At 47.7% G+C, this 27947-nt stretch overlaps 1 protein-coding gene across 1 annotated transcript in view; it reads right to left on the bottom strand.

Moving 5' to 3' along the window:
• Positions 1-27947, bottom strand: part of PPP1R16B (protein phosphatase 1 regulatory subunit 16B) — a 101333-nt gene that overhangs the window by 58795 nt on the left and 14591 nt on the right. Inside the window, exon 2 of the mRNA XM_039227169.1 lies at positions 14488-14846. Within this exon, the coding sequence (XP_039083100.1) occupies positions 14488-14737 (250 nt within the window). The 5' untranslated portion in view covers positions 14738-14846. The remainder of the gene's footprint in view (positions 1-14487; positions 14847-27947) is intronic.

The following is a 27947-nucleotide window of genomic DNA, read 5'->3' as shown; positions in this document are numbered from 1 at the left end:
TATAAAGGCAACAGTGGTTGCGAGAAGCCAAGCAAGAATACACCGTGTCCCAAGTATCTCCTCTCTCTCCTCAACAGGGCCAGTTTGGATTGAGCGATGTTAAAGATAGGGTGTGTCTAGACTCCAGCGAGCAGTTGACAGCCTCTCACATCGCTCCTTATCAATATCCGGGGAAATACTTGTTGGGTGTCGCAGTGATTGGGGTCTGAGAAGGTTCCAGGAGCATGCCAGGTGGCCCAGTGCCCCAGGGTTGGCATCAGCTTGGTGACTGCCAGTGTACCAGCCTACCCAAGCAGTTCTCTTGCCCAAGAGTAGTCTCCTACCATCTGAGCATAGGAGGCTGCTGAACAAAACCACAATACAGTCTCACTTGAGAAAAGGAATTGTCTTGCATGCCAGAAACTCACTTAAGCCTGGTCGACTCATTCTGCGCCTGTAGGCAGCCCTGGCTGCAAAGCCAAGTTATAGTCAGAGGGCTGCGAGGAAGTACGCGATCATCACATTTAACACCATTGTGTCAAGATGGATTGAAGTCTCTTTTTTCATAATCACAATGTCTTACCAAGGGGGTGGTGATCTTCCAAAGTTGTTGGTCACAGTACCCTCTCCTCTGGAGAGTATCTAGATGGCCTTGCCCATCAGTGATCGCCTAGCCTCCTTTATCTAGGCATCTGTTCTTGACAAGACTCTAACACAATCCACTCTTCAAATACCGACTTTGCCAGACTCTGAGCTCCATTACGGCCTGAGCCAGTGTCCTGTTCACTACTGAACTGCTGTTGCCAGTCTGGAGGTGTCCAGACTGTGTTCTATGAATGTCTGTGCATGAAATTCTACCCTGGCCCATTACATGTTTTGTTATCATTTAATCCTCAGAGAGAAAACTTCTTCCAAGTTTATATAGGACAAGAAGTCTCTCTTTTTATAGTACAGACTCTTGTTATGTTTCCCACATACCAACTACAGAAACAGTATAAATTCATTTCAGTTAAACAACTATCCCTAATGGGTAATGGTTGACTCAGATACATTAACATGGAGGAGGTCTCTGGTCACGTCCCAGGCTCTGTCTTTGGCGGTAGCCTGCGCAACATTTTTATCAGGGATTTAGTTAGGGTCCAGGATTGTGTTGTCTGATACAGTAGCCTCCAGTCTAGCTACAGGTGGCTACTAAAATGATTTTAAATTAAATGAAATCAAAACTTCAGTTCCTTAGGCTCCAGTCACATTGTAAGTGCTTAAGAGCCACTTGTGACTAGCAGCTACCCTAATGGACAGAGCATTTCCATCATGGGAAAAAGTTCTACTGAGCAATTCTGGGGTAGAAGACAAATGCTGATTTGATTGTGTTTGTGAACGGCATGGAATAGACACTGGTGGTGAATATTTCATCTAAGGTGGACGTATTTAATGATGGCCTGCCCATCATCCATCTTCCCTCCTGCTGGTAACAGCATCACAATTTTCCCTGCGGCAGGTACAACATAGCTCCAAGTGTCAGGCCACCTGTTTTGGGAGGAGCTGACTTCAGGGGCAGGCACATGGTTTAGATCAGACCAATCACAGCATGGCATCCCTGCTCTAGCCCCTGTGATTGGCTCTGGGGTAGACATCTTAGCCAGTGAGATTCAATTCTGGGACCTGCTGAACAGGGGAGACTGTTGGAAAGGAAATTACTCCTAATGAGGTTACTGTAAGGACAAAATACACACTTTGACCTGCTGACAGTGATCTACTCAGAGATACTTTTTGGTGGCCCCCTGTCGCCATGTGTGCTTAAATTAGTTTGAGTTGGATTTCCTGTCCCTGGTAGCACAGAAGTCTTACTATATCATTCAAAGTCCAAATTATTTGAGCAGATGGATAATGGGCTCCAAATTCAACAAGATAAATTCAGAGTCTCAACTTCAGTGTTGAAAATCACCTGTGTGTCCAACGAGGCTTCTAGGTGCCAGCGATGTTCTGTTTCTCAGAGTGAGAACTAGTTACATAGACACACACAACTTATGAAAATGGAACCTGTTCTGTACTTTTCTGTATGAAAAATATACTTCAACAGATAGTTTAAAAAAAACAAACAAACACATCCGGGACACCTGGATGACTCAGTTGGTTAAGTGTCCAGCTCTTGATTTCAGCTCAGGACATGCTCTCGTAGTTCGTGGGATTGAGCCCCTCGTTGGGCTCTGTGCTGAGATGTGGAGCTTGCTTGGAATTCATTCATTCTCTCTCTCTCTCTCTCTCTCTCTCTCTCTCTCTCTCCTCTCTCACTTTTTCTCTCTCTCTCCTCTCTCTCTCTATGCCTTTCCCCCTGCTCATGCTCTCTGTCCCAAAATACATAAAAATAAAAAAATAAAAAATCGCTTGCATAAGAACAGGATGGGGAAGATGTAACTTCACTAATGGGATGCCCACTGGGGGGTTTAGTTTCTTACAAACACCATATGAGTTGACAGTTGACCAAAAAGCCAATGGAAATTTGGGCCATGCTAACAGACACACTCAACCAGAATGAGGAAACTGACAGTTCCATTCACCTGACGGTGCGCCAGATCAGGCTTTGGGAAAGCTATAGACAAAGGAAAGCACAGTCACAAATCTCAAAGTCTCATCTTATAAAAGTCCATAAAAAGAACAGGACATTGTTAGCCTAGAGAAAAGAGGTGGGAACAGAGGTTATGGGCACCACAGCCTCAATGAAACACCAGAATGAACAGATAACCTTATCATATGCAAATGTTATTTTCTACATGAAAGCCCTAAAGGAACCTACTGAAAAAAAAAAGGAGACAGTAGAATGGCTTTCCACAAAATTAATATATAAAAACTTAAAGCCTTCCTTTCAAGAAATAAACAGGACATATGCGGTAACAAAAAACCCTGTAGCTTTTCTAAAGGACATAAAAGAATATTCGTGGGGCACCTGAGTGGCTCAGTCGGTTAAGCAGCTGACTTCAGCTCAGGTCATAATCTCACAACTCAATGTCTTGTGAGTTCAAGCCCTGCGTCAGGCTCTGCACTGGCAGCTCAGAGTCTAGAGCCTGCTTCAGATTCTGCATCTCCCTCTCTCTCTTTGCCCCTCTCCCAGTCATGCTCTGTCTTTCTCTCTCAAAAATAAACATTAAAAAATATTAAAAAAAAAAAAAAAGAATACTTGTCCAACAGACAAAGGTGCCATTTTCCTGCTTAGAAAAAACTCATGAGGAGGAAATCAGTTTGGCCTAAAGGAATTTTTTTCAGTTGTGGTAAAATATACAGAAGATACAACTCACCATATTAGCCACTTTTTAGCGTACAGTTCAGTGGCATTAATCGCGTTCACATTACTGTGCACCCAACACCACCATCCATCCCTACGGCTTTTTCCATCTTCCCAATGGAAGCTCTGTACCCATTAGATGATAACTTCCTTCCCCCCTCCCCTCCCTCCAGTCCCTGGCTAAATTTTGGGGGTTGTTTTTGGTTTTTTAATGTTTTCCCTTTTTTGTTGTGGTAAAATTCACATAAAATCTACCATCTTAATCCTGTTTAAGTGTCCGGTTCGGTGGTATTAAATATATTCATAATGTTGTACAACAACCACCCCATCCATCTCCAGAACTCTGCATCTTGTGAAACCAAAACTCTCCATCCATTTATGATATTAATCAATTCTATTTTTGAGCTCTAGAGGGAAAGTTTGACCAAAAGTTCTTAAATGTCACGTGCACAGCTGAAAATAAACAAGAACATTTTGCAAAAGAAGAGCCGTTTGAAGAAGGACTTGTTCTCTCGTATATTAAGCCACACTAGAAAGCCAGGATCAAAACAGTGTGTAACTGGCACAGAATCCGATTGCTGGAACACAATAAACAGCTCAGAAAGTCATCCTTCTTCACCGATGAGGCTCAGGGTACGAGCATGGCAGCACATACTCACAGGGAAGGGAAGGACGCTGGACAATCGATAATGCCTCAGAAGCAACATGGCGATAGACAGATTTTCATTTACTACTTTACACTAAAATGAGTTCCAAGAGAATTACGTGTCTAATTTATTTACATAAGGCCACAAAAAGTTAGAAGAGCATGTAGGTTAATATACACCACTGGATGAGGAAACACTTTACAGCCAGAGTCAGCAAATGTTTTCTGTCAAGGGCAGCTTTTCACCTTTATAGGTCTTCTGGTCTCTGTTGCAACCACCTGTCATTGTTGTGTGAAAGTGGCCATAGACAATATGTAAATGACTGGGTGTGGCTGTGTTCCAATAAAACTTTATTTACAAAAACAGATGGTGGCATTCAACCCATAGTTTTGTCACCCCTGCTTTAAAGGGATAAAAGAACAAAACAATGAAGAAAAAAAGCAAGTATCATTAGATTTCACTACATAAAAACAATCTATAAACAAAATGTTAAAGCAAACACACACACACCACACACACACACACACACACACACACACACTGAGAAAGTAAGTGCACCACACATAACAACACAGGGTTGCCATCCTCCCCTCCATTTTCATGATGTCTCTCCTCCCTTTCTCTTCTCTGTTGCCCACAAATACTACCCAGTCATTGAAATCAGTAAGTAAAAGAAACAAACTAGTAGAAAAAATGGACACACAAAAAAATAGACAACTCAGAGCAATAAAGAAATGAATGCCCAGTAAGCCTATAGACAGGTATTCAACCTTAAACTTCTTGGGGCACCTGGGTGGCTCAGTCAGTTAAGTGTCCGACTTCGGCTCAGGTCATCATCTCACGGTTCATGGGTTTGAGCCCCACATCAGGCTCTTGTTGACAGCTCAGAGACCAGAGCCTGCTTCGGATTCTGTATCTCTGTATCTCCCTCTCTCTCTGCCCCCTTCCGTACTCGTTCTCTCCCTCTCTCCCTCTCTCCCTCTCTCAAAAATAAACAAACATTTTTTTAAAAACCTTAAACTTCTCAGTTATATATGAATCAAGACAATAGGACTATTTTCCTTATACTGAGTCTGTCAACTTTCTGTGTCATCAGGCAGAGCAAGGCAGAGGGGAGGCAAGCCTGGCACACAAGCTAGGGGGAGGTGAAAATGGACCAAATATGCAATTTTTTTTATGTTTTTTTATTTATTTCTAAGAGAGAGAGAGAGAGAGAGACAGCATGAACAGGGAAGGGTCAGAGAGAGAGGGAGCCACAGAATCCGAAGCAGGCTCCAGGCTCTGAGCTAGCTGTCAGCACAAAGCCTAACATGGGGCTTGAACCCACGAACCGTAGATCATGACCTGAGCCGAAGTCGGCCGCTTAACTGACTGAGCCACCCAGACGCCCCCCAAATACGCAATTATACCAGATGCTTGTATCACAAATCTATGAACCTCAAATCTACCCAAAGTAATCAAAGCTGTGACTAGATACTTTCATACAATGATAATCACTATGGCATAATTTATAGTAGCAAAAATTGGAAACAACCCGAAAATCCAATCATCAGGTATGGTTACGTAAATTTTGGTTCATTCAGACAAGGGAGTATGAGGTTGTCGTTAAAAATCTCTTTGCAAAGACTGTATGAAGACAACATAAAACCGTCGAACTGAAAGCAACATCTGACTCAGCTGACAGACCTTTCCTCTAAAAGCGCCTGCCTCCCTCGGCTGCTGAGATGCCACACCATTCTAGCTGCCTTCCACCGGACAGATGGCTATTGGTCTCCTCCATTCTCTTCTTGGCTCAGCATGTAGCATCTGAGGTGTCCCAGGGTTTTCTCTTGGTTTGGTTCTTTGCTCCATCTACTTTGCCATTACCAAGGGCACAAAGTCATTATAGTTCTTCCGTGTCTGAAATGAAGTGATATCTCATTGTGGCTTTGATCTTCATTTCCCTAATGATGAGTGATGTTGAGCATCTTTTCATGTTGCTGTTGGCCATCTGCATGTCTTCTTTGGGAAAATGTCTATACAGGTTCTCTGCCCATTTTTAATTGGATCATTTGGGTTGTTTGCTATTGAGTTGTATGAGTTCCTTATATATGCTAGATATTAACCCCTAATATACAGCTTGCAAATATTTTCTCCCATTCTATAATTTGCTTCTTCATTTGTTGACTGTTTATTTTGCTGTGGGTAAGGTTTTGGGTTTGATATAGCCCCACCTGTTTATTTTTTCCTTTTGTTGCTCATACTTTTGCTGTAACATCCTCAAAAAAAGTGAACTAAGATTTCTAACAGATAATACATTACATTAAAGGGGGCGCCTGAGTGGCTCAGTTGGTTAAGCGTCCGACTTCAGCTCAGGTCATGATCTCACAGTTCATGGGTTCGAGCCCCGCGTCGGGCTCTGTGCTGACAGCTCAGAGCCTGGAGTCTGTTTTGGATTCTGTGTCTCCCTCTCTCTCTGACCCTCCCCTGCTCATGCTGTCTCTCTCTCTCTCTCAGAAATAAATAAAAAACATTAAAAAATACATTACATTAAAAAAAATAGGTATGGGTAAAAGAGCCATTCAAAATACAAAACCACCAGTGAATTTTAGTGCAACAAAGTAAGAAAAGCTAAAACTTCATATGGTTTCAGATTCCACATTGAAATTAATCTTCAAGAAACTACCATCTATTGGGACACCTGGGTGGCTCAGTTGGTTAAGCATCTGACTCTTGACTTCTAGCTCAGGTCATGACCTCATGATTCATGAGTTTGAGCCCCACACTGGGCTTTGTACTGGCTATGCAGAGCCTGTGTGGGATTCTGTCTCCCCCTCTCTGTCCCTCCTCTGCTTGCTCTCTATCGTTCTCTCTAATAAAAATAAACTAAAAAAATAAAATAAAATAAGAAAGAAATTACCACCTGTTGAGTTTAGTTGAGTATTAAGGAATATCCACAATTATCTGAAAAGGCAATTAAAATATTTCCTCTCTTTTCCAATGACATATCTGTGTGAAGTAAGATTTTCTTCATTTACTTTAACCAAAATAATATATCACAGCACAGTGAAGCAGAAGCAGATTAAAAAAAAAAAAAAAAATCCATCTACCTTCTTTTAAACCAGACCTTACAAAGATTTGCAAAAGTATAAAACAAGGCTACCTTATGTTTGCTGTTTTGAAAAATATCAGTATTTTTCATAAAAATATTTATGTTAACACGTGTGGTAGTTTTGGAACATGTCCACAAATTCTCCTCCCTTCAAGAGGCGAAGCCTAATCCCCCTACCTTTGAACGATTTAGTGAATCATTTCTAATGAACACAATATGGCGGAAGTGATGCTACGTGACTTAAAAGTCTAGATCATAAGAGGCCTGTGGTTTCCCCCTTGCTCTCTTGGATCACTCACTCTGAAGAAAGCCAGCTGCCATGTTCAGAAGACACCCAAGCAGCCCTGTGAGGAGGGTTATATGGTGAGAATCTGAGGCTTCCTACCAAGGACCACTTGAGAGCGCCATCTTGGAGGCAGATATTCGCGCTCCATTAAGCCTTGGGGTGCCTGCAACCTTATGAGAGACCCTAAGCTAGAACCACCCAGCTAAGTTGCCCCCAGATTCTTGATCCATGGAAACTGTGTGAGACAATGTTTACTGTCTTGAGCTGCTAAATTTTGAGCTCATGTACTACGTAGCAATAGATGACTAGTACAACAGATAACGGATTGGTGTTTATGTCTTTTTTTTTTTTTTTTTAACGTTTTATTTATTTCTGAGAGAGAGAGAGAGAGACAGAATGAGCAGGGGAGGGTCAGAGAGAGAGGGAGACACAGAATCTGAAACAGACTCCAGGCTCTGAGCTGTCAGCACAGAGCCTGACGTGGGGCTCAAACCCACAAACTGTGAGATCATGATGTGAGCCGAAGTCGGACACTTAACCAACTGAGCCACCCAGGCACCCTGGTGTTTTTGTTTTTGTTTTTGTTTTATATTTTATTTATTTTTGAGAGAGAGAGAGAGACAACATGAGCAGGGGAGGGTCAGAGAGAGAGGGAGACACAGAATCTGAAGCAGGCTCCAGGCTCTGAGCTGTCAGCACAGAGCCCAGTGAGGGGCTTGAATCCACGAACCGCGAGATCATGACCTGAGCTGAAGTCGGATGCTTAACCGACTGAGACACCCAGGCACCCCCGCCCTGGTGTTTATGTCTTAATGAGTACATGTTTATTTTAATTACTCAGCTTTCATTTCTAATGGTAAATATCCATACAAAACCCAGGTGAACAAAACCTCTTAAGAGTTCTCAGTTTTTAATAATATCAAGGGGCCCTGAAACCAAACAGTTGGAGAACTATTGCCCTAAGCCTTTTGGAAATTGCCCCTTTATTAAACTTTTCTCAAACTACCCCATGTGAGGGCACCATTTCTTTCCTATCAGGGCCCTGAGTAATAGAAAAATACCAAAATATTATTGATAGCTGTTGCGGTTTTAGGTATCTTGATTTTATTTTCTTAATGGTTTTTTTTTCTGTACTTCAACATTTTCCTACAGCAAGGATGAACGATTTTTACAATTAAGAGAAAAGAAACTTCCCCTTTCAAAGTCATCAAAAGTGAAAATCAGATGTGCGTTTCCTTTGGCTGAGTCGACCGTTTAAGCACAGCCTGCAGAGCCCAGGTGTCGGCCAGCGCCCCTGCGTGCAGCGGAGAGGTCTGGGGGGCGGTGGTGGGTGAAGGTCCAGTAGCCACGACACCTGCCCCCCCGCCCCCCACAACTTCAGCCAGACTAGCTCTTCCACTCATTTTACATATTGAGTTTCTGCATAACTTCACACAAAAAGTTTCCATTGCCTAAGAAAAAAAGTTTGAAAACCTTTACCGTGAGAAAAACAGTTAAAGAGTTAAAATTAGGCTATAGAAGAATCACTCAAACTTTTTTGGGAATGTTAACAGAGTTTCCATAAAGAAAATCCTGCACATTCGGAGAGAAGAACAGAAGCCCCAACAACTTAACAAATGTTCGGTGGTTTCGAGAGAGGCTCGCTCGTGTGGCCACGAAAAAGGTGACAGCTAGGGGTGAAGAGCTTGGCCAGGGACCCCTCCAATCCAAAGGGCCCAAGAGGTCCGCAGAAGCAGCAGGGCCTTAAGGCCCCAGGAGAGACAGACCAGAATGACGGGGAAGTGGTTCTCTCATTGCCTTGGGAAAATCCAAAGCGGGAGATGCCAGGACCACACGGGCTTTGGAGACACCAGATCTGGGTTCGAGTCCCAGGTCTGACCCTAAAAACCTAGGCGATCTTTGGCAAGTGCCAGAGCCAGCTCTCAGGGCTCCGATGTCCTCATCTGGAAAATGAGACTTGAAAATGCAAAATGGCGCGACCACTTTGGAACACAGGTTAGCGGTTTCCTAACCGTTAAACGGAAGTTTGCCAAAGGACCCAGCAATTCCATTCCCAGGTAACCACCCAAGAGAAATAAAAACAGATCCGCACAAAGACTTGCACACAAATGTTCTTAGCAGCATTATTCATCAGAACTCAAGATGGAAGCTGTCCAAATATTCCTCAGCCAGTGAACGGCTAAACAAAATGCGGCGGATCCATACGATGGAATACTATGGGGCGATAAAAGAAAAAAATATATGCCTGATACATGTCACGACCTGAAAGCACCCTGAAAACAGGACTCTAAATGAAACAACAAGCCAATCGCAAAAGATCACATATTGGGTGAGTCCATGTACGTGGAACATTCCAGAAAAGGCAAGATACAGAGGCAGAAAACAGATTAGTGATTGCCTAGGACTGGGGACAAAGGGTGGGAACCAGGAGTGACTACAAATGGGTGCAGAGTTTCTTTTTGGGGTGAGGGAATGTTCAAAAATCGGGACGTGGTGATGAGTGCATAACTCTGTAAATGTACTGAAAGTCACTAAATTGTACACTTTAAAATGGGCAAGTTCCGTGATATGTAAATTAAAACTCAAAAGGGCTGTTTTTAAGAAATGGGATTTGACTCTCTACCTCAGGGGGCTGTTGTGAGGATGCACTGAGATAATGTCTGATTCAAAATAAGCACTCAATAAATAATTGTAATGATGATGATCAGTGTATATACTAGCAACGGATTATGTAAGTGTAGACCGTACATCACGCAGAGCTGCAACAATTTATAGCACCTATCTACGCCCTAACATACCACTCCAGATTCAGTAAAGCCGATTTAACCCCAGAACAACTTTCTTCTTTTTTTTTTTTTTTTAACATTTTTATTTATTTTTGAGAGACAGAGCACAAGCAGGGGAGGGGCAGAGAGAGAGGAAGACACAGTAAGCGAAGCAGGCTCCAGGCTCTGAGCTGTCAGCACAGAGCCCGACGCGGGGCTCAAACTCACAAAACGTGAGATCGTGACCTGAGCCGAAGTTAGATGCTCAACCGCCACCCAGGCGTCCTAACCCCAGAACAACTTTCTGAGGTAGGTGTATTAGATCATCTTCATTTTCACAGTGGGGAAACTGAGGCCCCAGAAGTTTAGGAAGCTTCCTGAGGCTGCACAGCCAGGACATGGCAGAGCTGGAATGTGAATCCTGGAGAACTCGCTCTGGAGTGCTTGCCCCTCGCCACGACACTGCACAGCCTCCCAGTAAACACCAGCTGTGTATTGAGTTGCTGCTCTAACTGGTGACGGGGTGGGCTGCAGAGGAGGCTCACAGACAGCTCCCCAAGAATGCCACTCACGACCTAGCCCCTAAGGTTACAGGAGTCAGGGGAAAGAATGTTCCAGACAGAGGGAACTGCATATACACAGGCAGGTAGGTAAGAGAAGACAGTGGGTAGAGGAGGAAGCGGGGCTGGAGACGGCTGGAGCACGGGCTGATGCTGGGCAGTGGGCACCTGAGGGTGGGTTCAGGCAAGCCCCAGGCCAAGGAGGGTCCCTGGTCGCCCAGACGTTAGCCTGAAGGCAACGCAGAGCCAGAGAAGGAAATACAGGGAGTCCCTCCCCAGCGCTGCCTTTCTCTGGGTCGATTCACATTGCCCTGGCAGGTGGAGGAGGTTGACTCAGCCGCTGCTGTGAGCTCAAGGGAGCGGGGGCGCTGCCACCCCCACTCCCATCGCGCTGCGAGCTAACGCCCCTGCAGCCTCCCCAACACCAGCTCCACCAGCACGCAGGCACCATCGCTCTGTCACGCTGCCAGGGAGCTGAGCGCAGCCCGGGGCCAGGCTGCCTGCTGACTGATGGAAGCTTCACACCCCTGCCCAAAGCCAGCCGCCTGAGGACCCCGGGGGACCTCCCGGCCACCCCACAGCCGCCACAGCACACAGTTCCCTGGCCCTCCCCCCGCCCTTGGCGGGCCCCGGGGGCCAGCGCTTCGCTCTTTCAAATTGAATACACATATCCTTGTCTCCAGCTCTTCTACTGTCCCACATCTGTCCCTGATAAACATCCGGCTGTGTGCACAAAACGTCCACTTGCGCAAAAGCAAAACTATTGAAGAAGCCTCCGTGCCTATCGATAAAGAACCAGCTCAAAAATTCTGAGGAAGCCGGGGCGCCTGGGTGGCTCAGTCGGTTAAGCGTCTGACTTCGGCTCAGGTCATGATCTCACGGTTTGTGGGTTCGAGCCCCGCATCGGGCTCTGTGCTGACGGCTAGCTTAGAGCCTGGAGCCTGTTTCAGGTTCTGTGTCTCCCTCTCTCTCTGACCCTCCCCTGCTCACACTGTCTCTCTCTCTCTCTCTCTCTCTCTCTCTCAGAAATAAATAAAACATTAAAAAAAAAAAAATTCTGGTGAAGCCATACCACAGAATACTACACAGCAGTTAAAAAGGATAATACAGATCTATTATTCCAGGGCACGGGCACGAAAACACCTCTAAGACACGTTGTTGGGTGAAAAACAAACTGCAAAGTAATGTATCCGGTGTGTCATCATTTGCATAAAAACAAAACAGAAATGGGCTCCTGGGGTAACACGTCCGACTTCAGCTCAGGTCACGATCTCACGGTTCATGCATTCAAGCCCCGCGTCAGACTCTGTGCTGACAGCTCAGAGCCTGGAGCTGCTTTGGATTCTGTGTCTCCCTCTCTCTCTCTCTGCCCCTCCCTCACTCATACTCTGTCTCTCTTTTCTCTCAAACATAAAGAAGCATTAAAAACAAAAACAACCCCCCCCCTCCCCCGGCAGTCTCTCTATTTCTCCAAGTCTACAAATAGGCAAGTAAGAAAAACTCCTGGAAGGAAGCACATGAGAGTAACAAAAAGAAAGGAGGGGTGGAGGGAGGGACCCTCGGCTCTGTATGCCTCTGTGTTGAGTTTTAGAAGAAGAATGTGTTTATGGATATTTGGGTTATTTAAAAAGTGTGTTAAAAGAAACAGAGGAAAGGCATATTAAAAGGCTCACCACACTGGTGCCGCCTTCAGCGCCACTTCTCAGAGAGCTGTCACATTCAGCATCTTGTCTGATTCTTGCCACACCCCCTTGAGGACAAGGTTCAAAACTCCCTTTTCCAGATCCAGAAACGACCCAGAGAGGTGAAACAGCCACTCAGGATCACACGCAAGGCCAAGGGGGGGCTGCGGCCCTGGCCCCGAGCCCAGGGCTCCTTCTCACCAGCGCGCGTGGGGGTCTGTCAGGGTGTGGGGCCCACGCTGGGGCCGGGGAGGCGATGACATGCTGGAGCAGCTGACAGCCAGCTCACAAAGTCCCTTCAGGGAGGGGACCGGGGCTTTGTCAGGGAAAGAGGGGGGAAAAGATGAGTGGCAAAAGAGGAGCTGATGAACCGCCGCCCACGACAAAAATTAGACATCACTGATGTGCCGCCCACTGAGCAGGATGGGTCCTGCCACGTCACCTGGCAAATCTCGTGGAGGAAGGAGCTTCGCAGGGCAGGTCCCCTGAGCCCGACATTTCAAGCCTGCCTCTCTCTCTCTCTCTCTCTCTCTCTCTCTCTCTCTCGGAGGCTGCTCACCCCAGGCTCTCGGCTGTGCTGTTTCCAGCTGAGTGGTTCCGGGAATGTTTCTGCTCAGTTCCCAGAACACTGTAGCCGGGGCAGAAGTGGGATCGTGCTTCTCAGAAGGTGCTAGAACCTGAGGAGCGATGTGCAAAACACCCAACACCCTCTAGCGCAGAAAGTGTCATCCGTCTTTCAACAACCGCTCTAGCACCACGCGTCCGGAGGGGGTGCAGAGGCAGGAGGCCAGAGGGACCCAGGAAGCATGGCTAGGCCTCTCCGGGGACAGCCAGAAAGGGCTCCTGTACAGGAGGGGACTGGGGTCCGCCGAGGGGAGCACAGGACACATACACACACCTCAGCTGCACAAGGACCCCGCGGGGCCCGTTCGGGGAAGAGAGCTTTGGTAAAATCATGGGTCCTCCAAACATTCCTATAACGGGAAACAAACCCCCGAGGCCATGAGACCATCGACAGCAACTTGAATCCTGTGGTTTCTGGTCCCAGCTCTACCACCTTGGTCAAGGCTCTGAACCTCTCTGGGTCTCAGTTTCCCTATCTGTAAAATGGGTGTTTATTACACCTGCCTTTAGAGTATCATGATACCTGGATCCAGGGACATATAATAACATAATTAAGTAAATGTAACAAGTACGGGGTATCCATAAAATCTGGAAACGGATTCCATGAGTGTGTGAATATATGTGTTCATGTCCAGTTATATGTTCGCTTTATATAGTGAGTGTCCTAGACAACATTGTACATACTGTCCATTTCCAGACTTTACGAACACTCTGTGTATACACACAATTACCTATATATAAATGTTATATTAGGCAAATGTTTTATATATATATACACAAATATGTATATAGCATATATTCATTATATAAATATAATGAAATAAACTATAGTCATAACTTAATAAAACGAAATATACTAGTAACTACTCACACAGTATGAGGGACCATTCGTGCCCAAGAACTCAGAGGTATTACCTAATTTCATGCTCACCGCAAGCCCTTGAGGTGGATACTCGTATTTATCCCCATTTTGCAGAGGTGGGAACTAAAGTACAGGGAGCCGAGGTGATCCGCCTACTGGCCAGAGTCACCCCGGGAATGACCGACGACAAAGCCAGCTTCAGAAGCAAGGGCAGTCTGACTGCTGGCCTGTGCTATTAGCCACCCACCCTGCACCCACCCAGGTCCGCAGCCAAGGCCGGCCCAAACTCAACAGCACACGCAGCGCCCCGTACGGTGGTGTGGCGCCCAAGCCGGGCTCAAGAAACGCAAGAGCCTCTGAGTATCACGCTCCTGGAAGAGCAAGACCAGATCCAATTGGTTGGCCACAAGTGGAATAGTAAGGCTCGGGGCTTTTGGGGCTGTCGGTAAACATTCACAGGAGGGAAGGGAAATTAGTATGGTATTCATTAGCCAAAGGCTAGCATTCTTGTTTAAAAAAAAAAAAAAAGGCTAAGATAATTCAGAGCCCCGCAGGGTAAGCGCCCCTGCTCGCCTGTGCGGGGCTGCCCAAACTTGGGAGTGGGCCAGACCCAGCCCGCACCGCACCCCTCCGCGGCGCAGCCCAGGAGGCCAGCCCGGAGGAGGAGGCGCCCGGGGTGGGGGTAGGGGTGCCGAGGACGGGAGGGCCTACCTTCCTCGGCGTCGTTCCTCAGGGACGCCTCCAGCAGGGCCACGCTGGCCTCGAAGGACACCTTCTTCCGCCGGCCGCCCGCGCTGCGCTTCCGCTCGTGCTTGCGCTTGCGGTGCTGCAGGTCCTGCTCGTACTGCGCCCACTTCTTCAGCTGCTGCGCCCGGCGCTTCTGCGCGGCGCGCAGCCGCTCCAGCGTGGGCACCTTCTCCAGCAGCTGCAGCTCGGTCAGCAGGTCCACGTGGCTGGCCATGGCCTTGGCGCCTCCCCACACCCCCGGCGGCGGCGGGGCGCTAGCGCGGGGCGCCGGGTGCGAGGGGAGCGCGCAGGCTCCGGCGGCGCTGGGGCCGCATGCTGGGGGCCTGTGCGGGGAGAGAGACACAGAGGCACGCGGATCAGAGGGTGTCGCTCACTCTCCCCGGGCCCAAAACGCTTGCTTTTTCTCTTTTATTCATCTGTTTAAAGTTGAGATATAATTGGCCTGTAGCCTTGTGTAAGTCTAAGGCACAGAGCAATGACTTGATACGCTTACCTACGCGATATGATTACTACTGTAGCCTTTGCTACGTGATTACGCCATCAGGCCACATAATTACGAATTTGGGGGGTTGTGTTGTTATTACATAGAAGGTTATTATACTGTTGTAACATATAAGGGAGTTATTGTTATTTTTAAAGGAATTAATACCATATTTTATGTTTCTCGGTATTAATTTTTGCTATGGTAAGTACGGGCAGATATAATCCACAAAAACAAAATCTCTTGGAGATCCTTAATCTTAAGAGCATAAAAGCGTCCGAAGACCAAAAAGTTTGGTAATTGCCTAACTACAGGGGCCTAGAAAATCTTAGAAAATCTTCATGTTTTCTTCTTTGGATGACCTTAAAAATATTTTTTAATCACACTTTTTGCGGGGCGCCGGGATGGCTCAGTCCAGTTATGCCTCCGACTCTTGGTTTCAGCTCAGGTCATGATCTCACAGTTTGTGGGTTTGAGCCCCACACTGGGCTCCAGGCTGACAGCTAGGAGCCTGCTTGGGATTCTGTCTCTCCCTTGCTCTCTGCCCCTCCCTCGCTTGCATGCTCTCTCAGAATAAATAAACAAAAAAAATTTTAATAAACAAATCACCCATCTGTCTCTCATAGATCGCTGGACAACATGAAGTCGACAAAATTTCAGTCCGATTCCAACTGGTCCCTGTCGCTCATTCAGCACAGACCCTATGGGCTCTCACACACACAGGGAAAGAAAGGGTCTTGGCACAGTCACCTGCACCTCTTTAAGCCTCTTTTCCCACCTCTCTAATGTTGTGTCCACCTCCCAGAGTAGATAGGAATAGAAAGAGCTGACCAGAAAAGTTCTACACCTAACAGCAAAGAGAAACAGCTTGGAGGAAGAGCAGAGAGACGTAAATGCAGCCAGCCCAGCTAGGAACCCACAGCAAGGCTGGTGGATAATTACGGGATAATGAACAAAGACTGGCACCGGTCTGCATTTGCCTAATGTGTTAATGCCTGCTGGTCCCAAGGGTTCAGGATGGCCTTGGCCTTCAGGAAGTAATTGCTGATCTTCTGGGTTCTGTGTTCCACTCCCCGGCTGCCCATCCTCCAGAGGATAAAGACGCTTCAGCCCTAGCCCAGACCCTTTCTTGGGAGGTCAGGTTGGATTCAGATTTTTCTCTGGGTCCCTCCCAGCTCCCAGACTGGAGGGTACACAAGGAAATGGGGAAGGGGCTGGCTTGGCCAGGCTCAAAAGGCAAAAGCCTTCAGGGTGGAGTAAACCCAATTCAAATGTAAACAGAAGCTGAAGGCAAGGCTCATCTAAAAAACTGCAGGCCAGCCGCCTTTGGTTACTTTTTGTTTTGGTTTGAATACCATGCAATGCTGTATTGTATTGTATTGTATTGTATTGTACTGTATTGTATTGTATTGTATTGTATTGTATTGTATTGTATTGTATTGTATTTTTTTAAGGAGAGAGAGGGTGCGAGTGAGGGGGAGGGGCGAGAGAGAGAAGGGGGCTCACCTTGGGCTCATGTTTTTACCCAAATCTTTTTACCTGAATCAGGGCTGGAGCTCATCAGAAGTGGGGTGCAAGCCCACCCCAAGCAGGGCTCATGCTCACCTGAAGCGGGGCTGGTGCTCACCTGATGTGGGACTCGAACTCAGCAACTGTGAGATCATGACCTGAACCCAAAGTCAGATGCCTAACGACTGAGCCACCCAGGCACCCACCTTGCAATGCTTTTTAAAGTAATTTACTAAAATTTTTGAGATACTGTAGGTGCACGTGTGGTTGTAGCAAATAACATGCAACGTTTACCTAGTTTATCCCAGTGATAGCATCCTGCAAAACTATCATGGTACAATATCACAACCAGGAACCTGACACTGATACAATCTGTCAATCTATTTAGAATTCCCTGGTTTGGGGCGCCTGGGTGGCTCAGTGGGTTAAGCGTCCTACTCTTGATTCCCGCTCAGGTCATGAGCTCACGGTTTCATGAGTTCAAGTCCAAGTCTTGGGATTCTCTCTCTTCTACGCTCTCTGCCCCTCCCCCATTTGTGCACGCACACTTGCGTGTGCTCTCTCTCTCTCTCAAAATAAATAAGCTTTAAAAAAAATTCGTGGTTTTACAGGTACTCGTTTGTGTGTGTTTAGTTTTACAGTTTCATCATACGTGTAGGTTTGTGTCCACCACCGTGGTCAAGGTATGAATGATGCCTTGACCCAAGGATCCCTAACCCCACCTTCTCAAAGCACTCCCGTCCTTGCCCTTGGCAATCACTAACCTGGTCCCCATATCTAGAATTTTGTCACTTGGAAAATGTTCTGTAAATAGAGCCAGACAGCAGGTAACCTTTTGGGACTGACTTTTTCACTCAGCATCATTCCCTTGAGATTCCCAAGCTGCTGCGTGTACCATAATTCATTCCTCTTTATCGCTGAGTAAGATTCCATTGTGCGGATGTACCACGATGTGCTTAACCACTCACCAAAGAATGTCCGGGCTGTTTCCAGTGTGGGGCTATCACATTCGTGTGCAAGCTTTGCGTGAATACAAGTTTTCACTTCTTTGGAGCAAATGCCCCAGAGTACAGCTGCTGGCCCATATGGTAATGACATAATTAGTTTTATTTTTAAAAAACTGTCAAACTGTTTTTCCAGAGTGACGGTACCAATTTTCCTTCCCACCAGCAATGTATGAGCGATCCAGTTTCTCTGCCAGCATTTAGTGTTGTCATTGTTTTTGTATTTTAGCCATTTAGATAGATATTTTTGGTTGCCTTTTTCAAAAGCGAGGACTTCAGAAGAGCTGTATTCACAAGCCTATCATATCATCATGATGGTCAGAAAGAAGGACCACATATTCACTTCTCCCCATTTCCTCAAGTGATCAAACATTGAATGCATACGGGCTCTGTGCCCTGTTTCAGAGATGGATCACGGACTAGCTCTACCTGCTAGGAAACCCCAGTCTGTCTGTCTTCTGTCTGTCTACCAGTATATCTACAAATTCTTTTAATCCCCCTGGCAATCTAATGAGGTAGGTAGTATCATCATCCCCATTTCACAGATAAGCAAATTGAGGGACAGAGAGATTAAGTAATTCACCTAGCATCACATCCTAGCTAGAAAATGGAAAAGCCAGTTTGCCTGGGGTTATGAGGAAGGCTCTCCAGAGCAAAGGACAACCATTAAAAATAAGGAGGAGAAGGAGGGGGCACCTGGGTGGCTCAGTCAGTTAAGCATCTGACTTTGGCTCAGGTCTCCATCTCAGGGTTTGTGAGTTCAGGCCCCACCTGTCTCTGTGCTGACAGCTCAGAGCCTGGAGCCTGCTTCCAATTCTGTGTCTCCCTCTCTCTCTGTCCCTCCCCTGCTCACACTCTGTCCCTCTCAAAAATAAATAAACATTAAAATTAAAGGAAAAATTAGGAGGAGGAGGAGTTCACCAGATGAATGGGACAGATACAGGCTGAGAGGGAGCTTGGCAATGTTTAAAGGCATGCAGAGGGATGCATCCCATCCACCATGGAATTCTAGGAACCACCGCCCACAGTCATGGCTTGAGGAGAATGGGGCTGCCCAGCCCAGAAAGAACGGAAGGGGCAGTGGGGAGTAATTTGTGGCGAGGGCCCAGACTTCACCAGGAAGCCCCCAGTCCACATCATGTTTGGCTGGCTGGTTGGGTGGGTGTTGGACCACACCATGGTTTACCACATTGTAATGCGTTGCTAAGGTTTACAGCTTGAAGCTTTAATATCCAAAATGGGATCTTCAGGTTTTCTGAGACCATCTCAGCACCCGGCCACATGGGGCTCATAGGGTAGCAATCTGCAGATGCAGAGGAGGACTGTCCCGTTCAGGTGGGGATGCTACCCAGCCCCCGCCACCCCACCTGACCTCCTTCACTAATTGGCATCACTTTGCCAGCTCCTGTGGTCATCTGAGTTCGCAAGCCCCGTCTTCGGCAGAATGAGACAGCAGTCTCCAACTAGGCAGAAAGAAAGGAAAGAGAGTCTAGTATGTCCCCAGGGCAGAACAGGACCCAAGGTTGGGGGGGGGGGGGAGGTGCGCAGTGCTTTGTCCCTGTCCTCCAGAGCCAGCCAGAAACAGTTCAACAGGGGGCTTGTGGTCTCAGGAGACGCCAGATTCTCCATCACTCACTGGAGAACACAGTTTGCCCTTTTGTCAGATCGCCACAAGGTTGCTTTTGGCCTGAACATTCTGTACACAGTGGCTCCTTTTTGCAATATTGAGTGTTTACTGATCACCTACTAAGCGAGAGGTACCAAAAACCTGCCAGGACTAAAGATGAGAAGCATACCAATCACTTGTCCTGTTAATTAAAGCACTCAATCCTTTTCAAAGGACTCCCAGTCATCATCTCAGCCAAGTGCTTCCTGAAGTATGGAAAGAGAATCCACTCCAAGGAAATTTTCAAAAGTATGGGACAAGATTTAACATAAGACAGACTTACAGAAAAAGCAACTTCTCTTCTTCTTTGTTAATCTATCAGATTTTCTCCAGAAGAAAGCATCAGTTTGGTACTTATAGACCTTAAACGTCATTATAACCCAGTCAATCTCCCTGGGAAACAAAGAAAAAGCGGGCCTCACGCTCCTAGCCTCCAGGATAGAATGCAAAAAACATTGCTTTGTTTTCTGTGGATTTGTTTTCACAGTTACTGTTTCTTTATGGCAGTGACATAAAATAAAATTGCCTTTTTAATAAGTCTACTTCGGCGGAAAGCTAGCAAGCTGGTAGCCAAAGATATGAAATGAGGATGGTATTCAATGTTGGCAAAAATTGTCAGTGATTGGCGTTTGGGAAATCTACCTGGCGAGTGATCGTCAATGATCACAGTTTTATAAGAAAAGCATTCACGTGAACTCATGATTTCCCCTGACAAATATTTCCTGGGTATCTCTCCCGTGCCGGGACTGTGCTGACGGCTAGGGGTACAGCAGGGCAAAAGACAGGTACAGTCCCTAACCGCTGGATGGATGGGATCAGCCCCAGGCAGACGGAAGGCACTCATTTCACTGCAGTGCCCTCCCTGGCTAGGGCAGCTCCGGAGAACAGAATTAAGGGCAGTTGCCCAGCCCCCTGGAGCAAGGGGAGGACAATGCCTCCCAAGGGCCAGTAAAAGGGGCCAGAGCACATTTTCCTCTGACTTTGCTCTCCCTGCCAGCCCCTCCTGCCTCGCCCCTCTGGATTCCCTAGAGCTGGGACTCCGGGACACCTCCCTCTTGACTGCTGGTTTTCAGGTGACCTAGTTTCCCCCAATAGACCCACACACCTCCTCCCACCCCCGGCCGAGAAAACCCTGCTTGGTCTAATTAAAGAACTGCCATCGTGCTGCTAACACAGCAGCTGGGCGGCCCCCAAGACAGGGCACTTGCCTGGGTGCTGGGGCAGCCCACAGAAGTCCCAGCCCCTATGGGCCGTGGACCGGCCCCCTCCGAGATCCAGGCACAGCTGTCCGCACTTTCAGAGGAAGCCCTGGGTGGTGACGGGGACACAGCCCACACTGTGGGGACCTGGGAGAGCAATGGCATCATTAGCACTTAAAGGGGATCCCCGAGGAGGACCTCATTTGTAGGAAAACCAGCTCCACGGAGATATACTGAGCCCATTGTTTGTGGGACCATCCATACAGACCACCCTGCAGAGAACTGGGCACACGCGGCCACAAGTCCGTGGCGTGGCCAGGCTGGGGAGGCAGGTGTGAAGAGGGCTGCAGAGGCCAGGATGGGGGGAGAGTGCCCAGGAAGTGTGCGTGACATGAGAAGAGAAAGCAGAAGCAGGGGGAAAGAGGGCAGGGTACTTAATTTTCCCGCAAGCAGCTGTAGGAGGTCTGGGTAGATGAAACAAAATAGCCTGACTGTGGGCAGCAGGAAGTCTGAAGCCGAGCCACTTGACCTCAGTGGGGCAGGACAGGCATTTGGGGTGAGCCTTGATGCGGCCTCCGGATCCTGTTTGACAAAATCAGAACTTTGATTCCTCTTGGTGCCTCCACTCTCCCTTGCTGTCTGCTAAGGGGGAAACCGAGTCCGCACACCTCTAGGGAAGCAGGGGTGGGGGGGGCTGTGCTCCAGAAAGCTGAGCCTGGAGGGCAAAAGGGTGAGGAAGTTGGTTGGGGTGTGGAGGCACGGCGGAGGAGGGGCTGGGAGGACACGCTATAGAACCCCCTCCTCCTTAAAAATAAAAAGACGGTCATTACAGGGGTGTTGCTGGGGAATGAGAGGCCTCTGGGGAAACAAGAGAAGGAAGAAAGGGCTGGGGCCATCGGAAGACACGGTGTGCTGCTGGGCCATTACTCTGCACTGGGCCCTGATTGGCCAGAACCTGTCAGCAACACAGCCCCGCCACGGTGGTTGGCTGGGGGTAGGCACATGACCTAAACCTCCCCAGTCAGTAGCTCTCTTCTCCTACGGCCCCTGAAGTGGAAGCATGAACTGCAGTTGCACCTGGAAACCAGCCTGTGGAAGAAGCCAATAGTTGGGAGTAGGAAGAGGGAAACAGCGTCCTTTAATTTTGGGGCTTCTGGATTCCAAACCAAGAGAACCCCCTTTACTGGTCAAGCCAGTTGAATGGAATGTCATTACCTGTAGCCAAAAGTACTCGGACAGACCACAGTGCTGCTTTTAGGGATGCAGGAATGGGACCTCCAGAAAGGCACTGTTGTCCGAAGCAAGATGACTGGCCTCTTGCTGGGGCACATGGCCGGGTACCTCCCCTGCCCCTTACAAGCGGCCTAAACTTAGGGCTCCTCATGCCCCAAGCTGAAGGCCAGCCTTGAGGAAGAGCAGGTAGGCCAAAGCCAGGTTCTATCAGCACCCACCCCGAGCTAGGAGAAGGGGGACCGGGCCTTGGAACTCCTCAATCCCAGGGGAGAAACTGGCTGACACCTCTTTGGACTCGAGCCTAGCACTTGAGAAAAACAACACGGAGGAAGGTGAATTCAAATTGAAGAGTCTTGAAAACATGAGTCAGACGGCGTCTCAAAGTTCACACCGTTAAAATGTTAAGATTTTTTTTTCTTGGTCTTCAGCTATTCTTCTCCACACAATATTGGCAGTATCCGAGAGGAAGGCCGTGTGTGCTTTCGCCTCGTGCTTCCTGTGCCAGCGAGCACGAGGGAAAGAAGGAAACAAAACAAACAGCCCTGGCTTTCCCTCCTCCTTGGATTTCGCTTGGGACCCACTTTCTCTCCTCAAGGATGTACGCCCCCACCCTCCCACAACACACTTCTTTGAATAACAGCATCACGCACACACACACCCTCCTCCCCTGCCCCGGAATAAAAAAACGCCTTACTCATGACCGAAGAGACTTCTGGCACCCTTGGTGCTCCAAATATCCGAGTTAGAAATTAGCCTTGCCACCCTCAACACCATCCTCATGGGCTGTGATGGGCCCACTATCCTATCCCTGCTGGGACGTAACTTCCAGACCTCAAGCACAGTCATCCTAGACAGACATTCTGGTTTTAAGTCTGTTGTGGGACTCGGGTCCCCAAGGGCCTGCTCCTCAAATCTGCCTCTGCCGGCTGTGCTCCTTCATTCAGACCTCTGAGTGATGGCCGTGGGCTTGGCTCTGACTTGTCACTGTCTCTTGAAGCCCATTTACCATGACCCAATTTGGCAAGACTTTGAGGGGAATCAGGGCAAGGGAGGGTGGCAGGATTCAAAAGCACCCAAATTCAGCAAGAACAAGGAGCAAGCAAGTAATTTGTCCAATTTGAACTTTCTTGGGAAAAGAGTCATGCCCAGCACTGGGGATAATAATAGCCCAGTGGACCTCGGACTAAATTGGTTGGGCCATATTGGCAGGTAGAGGACCAGGCCTTAACAAAAGCTGTGAGTTATTTTCCAGGGCTCTAGATGGCAGAGTTGGGATCATGGACAAGCAAAATGAAGAAGTAGGATCAGCCTGGCATGAGGAAAAACCCGTCTAACATTGACAACTGGACAGAGCCCAGCCATCGCCCAGTGCTGGAGTCTCCATCACTGGGAACTCCAAGGCTACTCACGAGGCTGCTGAGAACGTCTTACCACCCATGTGGGCTGGTAGGTGGGAGGGGCCCAGCGAGCCCCAGTCCTGGCCTGGTAGACAGATCATCCGTGTTAGGAGCAAATACTCCATCACGCACATTTGCAGCCCCAAACTTGGTAACCACCGGGCTAGACAGTCTGTTAAGGACTATTCCAAGCTGACACTGATGGACGATGTTTTGGATTCATTCTGCCTGTGACAGCGAGCCAGCTTTCTCAAGCTCAGCTCCCAGAAAGCTTCAAAGGAAACCACAGCTCGAACAGGTGAAGGAAAACCCATGAACACGTCAGTCTTTCATGCTGAGTTTCTCCCCGTGACCCTGAACCCACCGAGAGGCCCACGTACTTTTGGATAAGAATGTCAAGTGTGGGGGAGGCTACAGGGGCCAGAGGGAAGGTGCCAAGGTGTCACACACAAAGCTGACATGATGTCTACGAACACTAGTCAGTCACGGCGACAGTGCTGCACCAGGGTGCCAGCCTTCTAAAGAAGCTTATGTAAGAGTGAAGCACAGGGAATCAGGAGTCAAATTACACGTACTGTTTCTCCAGGCTGGAGGGGGTGCCGGTCCGCCCCCTCTCTTTGCAGGGAGGGAAAAAGCTCCCTTTGCAGCTGGAAGGATAATTTTCCAAAGGAGGCCACCTGTGTCCACAAAATGCCCTCCTGGGTTACACATTTATTAAACAGAGGATGGCCAATCACACTGGCTAAGCCTAGAGTGGCCTCTGTCTCCTCTGCCTGCTCTTTCCGCATTAAAACCCTGGGGCCACGCTCTTCTCCGTTGTACCAACTCTTAGGTTAGTGATGGCTACTTGGAGCCCTGTGAAGGGAGCGTTTGTGGGGCCGTGTGTGTGACAACAGGAGGGATTAGTGGTGTGATCAATTAGTAATGTCTGCCACGGATAAAGCAGTGGGGAGTGGCAGGCATGCTTACTGAGCACGCACCGCTGGGCATGCTTGCCTAACCTTGGATTTCAACACTTGCCTTCACCCCATTGTTCAAAATCCTTAAACACAAATATCTAGAAAGTTATCAGATTGAGTGGAAGGACCCCTCAAATCCCAGTATATCATCCAAACAACAACACAAAATCATCGTGGCCTCCATGGTAGGCATGGATCAAGAATCTCTTAGGTTCTAGTAGGAATTTCTCTAATTCGTTCTATTCCCTAATAACTTCAAGGGGGTAGAATGAAGAACTATACTCCAAGACTCCATCCCCTTAAATCGACGGGATCCAGATTCTAGGAAGCATGTGCTGAGCCAGCTCAAGCAAAGGAGGGCAGCTGACTGCTACCTCTCTCAGCTCTGTCCCTGGAGAGTAGGAGATACACATTCTCCTGGTAACTGGATGGGCTCCATTCTTGAAGGGGGAGGGGCAAAGTCACTACTACCAGCTAGGGATCACGTTCTCGTCCATTCCAAGCATCATGGGTCCAACACCATGGTCAACATAAAGGAGGAAGGGGACTGTGGTCTGCTTCCTAACAAGACCTCTCTCTCCACTGGAGAAATCAGCAAGCTCTCTCCTCCCCTTGGGCCAGGGGTGTTCCAGGCCAATTGGACGTAGCAGAGATGGGAATTTTAAAGAGTTTTTCATATTGTTTGTTCACTGAGGTTTAGAGAATTTTCCAAGGAAGTGAGGACAGTTAAATAAAAAAGAAGAAGAAGAAGAAAGTCCCACAATGGAGGAAGGAAGAAAGAAGAGGGAAGGGCAGGGGCACCTGGGTGGCTTAGTCGGTTAAGCATCCGACTTTCGCTTAGGTCATGATCTTGCGGTTCGTGGGTTCGGGCCCCACGTCCGGCTCTGTGCTGACTGCCAGCTCAGAGCCTGTAGCCTGTTTCAGAGTCTGTGACTCCCTCTCTCTCTGACCCTCCCCTGCTCACGCTGTCTCTCTCTCTCTGCTAAAAATAAATAAAACATAAAAAAAAAAAAAGTAACAGATTTATACATACAAAGAAATTCCATTATAAAACAGAATACACACTCTTTTAAAAGTGTACATAGAAACTTCTCCAACACAGATCACATGCTGGGCCACAAAATAAGTCTCCATTTTAAGAAGGCAGAAACTATATCAAGTATCTAGTCTGACCAGAACGGTTTAAAACTAGAAATTAATTATAAGACAAAAGGAAAAAGNCCAGCTCAGAGCCTGGAGCCTGTTTCAGTCTGTGACTCCCTCTCTCTCTGACCCTCCCCTGCTCACGCTGTCTCTCTCTCTCTGCTAAAAATAAATAAAACATTAAAAAAAATTAAAAAAAAAAAAAGAAGAGGGAAGGGCAAGGCAGAGAGCAGACACCTTGAGCCATGCAGCCAGTAAGTGGTAGAGTCGGGATGTGAACCAGGTCCGCTTAATTCCAAAGTCCATAAAAGGAGGAGGAGGGGGGGAGGAGGAGGAGGAGAAGGAACTAAGGAAAACTCTACAAGAACCTTAACTGCTTTAAAAGACCCCCCTCATGGGGCCCCTGGTGGCTCAATTGGTTTAGCCTCTGACTTGTGATTTTGGTTCAGGTCATGATCTCACAGTTCAAGAGTTCGAGCCCCGCATCAGGCTCTGCGCTGTCAGTATGAGGCCTGCTTGGCATTCTATGCCTCCTTCTCTCTGTGGCCCACCCTTGCAGTCTCTCTCTCCTCCTCCCCCTCTCAAAAACAAATAAATAAACTTTAAAAGACCTTCCTCATGAAATGCAATATTTCAGAGAATCCACGGTGTTCGTGATCAGGGAGACAGGAGAAGGCTTTGACTAGGAAACCAAACAGCTGAGTCTGTACTAGAACAAACACTTGCTAAAGTCAGTATAAAGTAAAATGTGATGACTTAATGAAACCAAGGCATCGCATCAGAGAGGTTCTAAGATGTGTAGACGAAATTAACCCCCAGGTAAACAATGCAAGGTGACAAGGGCAGCGCCTATCCACGGTGCACCTTCCACACATCAGGCTCTCGCCGCGTAACAGCCCTCGGAACCACTGCACCGACCCTCCTGGTGGAGTTCTTGTTCCCATTTCAAAGAGCAAAAGACTGAGACTCAGAGGTAAGGAACTTGGAAGGAGGGCTGATATTCCGGTTGGTGGTGGCTAGCCTCTCCTCTGATTGGTCTATGCCTGTGCTATGATGGTGAAGTATTTTTAATATCTTCCCTACTTGAAAAGAAAAATTAATAGCCTACTGTCGCCCAGAAGACTTATTGCTAAGATAACATAACATAACATAACATAACATAACATAGGGGCACCTGGGTAGCTCAGTCGGTTAAGTGTCCGACCAGCTCAGGTCATGATTTCACGGTTTGTGAGTTCGAGCCCCGCCTTGGGCTCTGTGCTGACAGCTTGGAGCCTGGAGCCTACTTCAGCTTCTGTGTCTCCCTCTCTTTCTCTGCCCCTCCCCTGCTCTTGCTCTGTATCTCACTCTCTCTCCCTCTCTCTCTCTCTCAAAAAAAAAAAAAGTTAAAAAAACTCATAAGAAACTCATAAAAGAAAACATACTTCTGGAACTGTACTTTATCGAAAAAAGAAATCCACGGATATATAGATCCATGCCGTCAAACCTGTGCTGTTGAAGGATCAACTGTAAACTCACCCTAAGTTTCAGAAAACCTGACTTCCAAACCCCTGTGGGCCCAGTGTTCCCTTTCTCAGTGAGCACTTTCTCATTTTCACTTCCCTCAACAGCTCCTGAGCCAGATTCCCACCAGCAACTGTGCTCTCTTCTCCTCTCCTCTCCTCTCCCCTCCTCTCTGCAAGATGAAACTCCGTAGAGTAAGCCAGGAAGTTTCCAGATGCTCCGCATTTTGCTAAATGACATTTCCATGCATTAGGTGGCCTTTGAAGTCCCTGCGTACTGGGTGTGTGACCTCCCAGGTCAGCCGGCAGCCAGGAGCAGGCTGCATCGGGCTGCCTTTACATTACTTCCCTTCCTCCGCTCTTTAATCGCCAGCCAGCCTCCCTTCTGCTTCTCTCCCCTTGGCTCCTCTGGAGTGAGCAGCACCCCAGGCAGACCTCTGCTTCCCCTCCCAACCAACTGTACTTCCACTGAACACGGTCGGCTCTCCGCAAGCCACAGATTCAATCCCCTGAAAGTGATGTTACAGTCACAGCTGAGTTTGTTGAAAACTCACGTTCCCTTTGTGAGCCACCTCGGTCTGTCCTCGGACATCCGGGGCCCTAATCGCAATCCTCCGCTTAACATTTCCCCCCAGAAAATTACTGACATCCTCCCTGTCTTAAACCTGGTATCACCTGGGTGGAGCCGGTTTCCAGATTTTCTCCTGGCAGTGTCGTGATTCACTTCCTTTTTTTTTTTTTTAATTTAAAGCCTCATGCATTTATTTAATAAATAAATATTTATCACCATCTACTATGTTCTGGGCAGTAAAATAAGGGGGCTCTGAGGGTCCGTTAATGAACCAAACTATTGATCAGAAAGGTTCTGCTTTAGGTAACGGCAGGTAGCTCTTATTGGACCTAGCCCTTCACGTATAATGATTATAAACCACACACACACACACACACACACACACACATCTATCAGAAGGCACTCGGTTTGTTCAACTACAATCATACAGAAAATAGAGGGGAATCAACACCTGAAAGAAGGAAACGATGACTTCCGCGTTTTTATAGGGTTTTCCCCAAGTACAGAGCCCAGTTCACGTTCATGGTGGCTACAACATGGATGGAGACATTTGCTCTTACTGTCTGAGCAATTAGAGGGCAGAACTCGAGTAATTACACCTGGAAAGCAAGGAGACGGGTCTCGGAAAGTAGCCACAGAAGAGTAGCCCCAAATTCTGAGTATAAATTCCACCCAAGTCTCCCTGATTGATGGATGTATGGGGGAAGGTTCCAAGCAGCTCAACTCAGGCCAGAGGAACTGAACAAAGATTTCAGCTGTC

This window comes from Hyaena hyaena, unplaced genomic scaffold (genome assembly GCF_003009895.1).
Source record: "Hyaena hyaena isolate Hyena2069 unplaced genomic scaffold, ASM300989v1 scaffold_25, whole genome shotgun sequence".
NCBI classification, from domain to species: Eukaryota; Metazoa; Chordata; class Mammalia; order Carnivora; family Hyaenidae; genus Hyaena; species Hyaena hyaena.
This window is presented reverse-complemented; position numbering and strand designations above follow the sequence as displayed.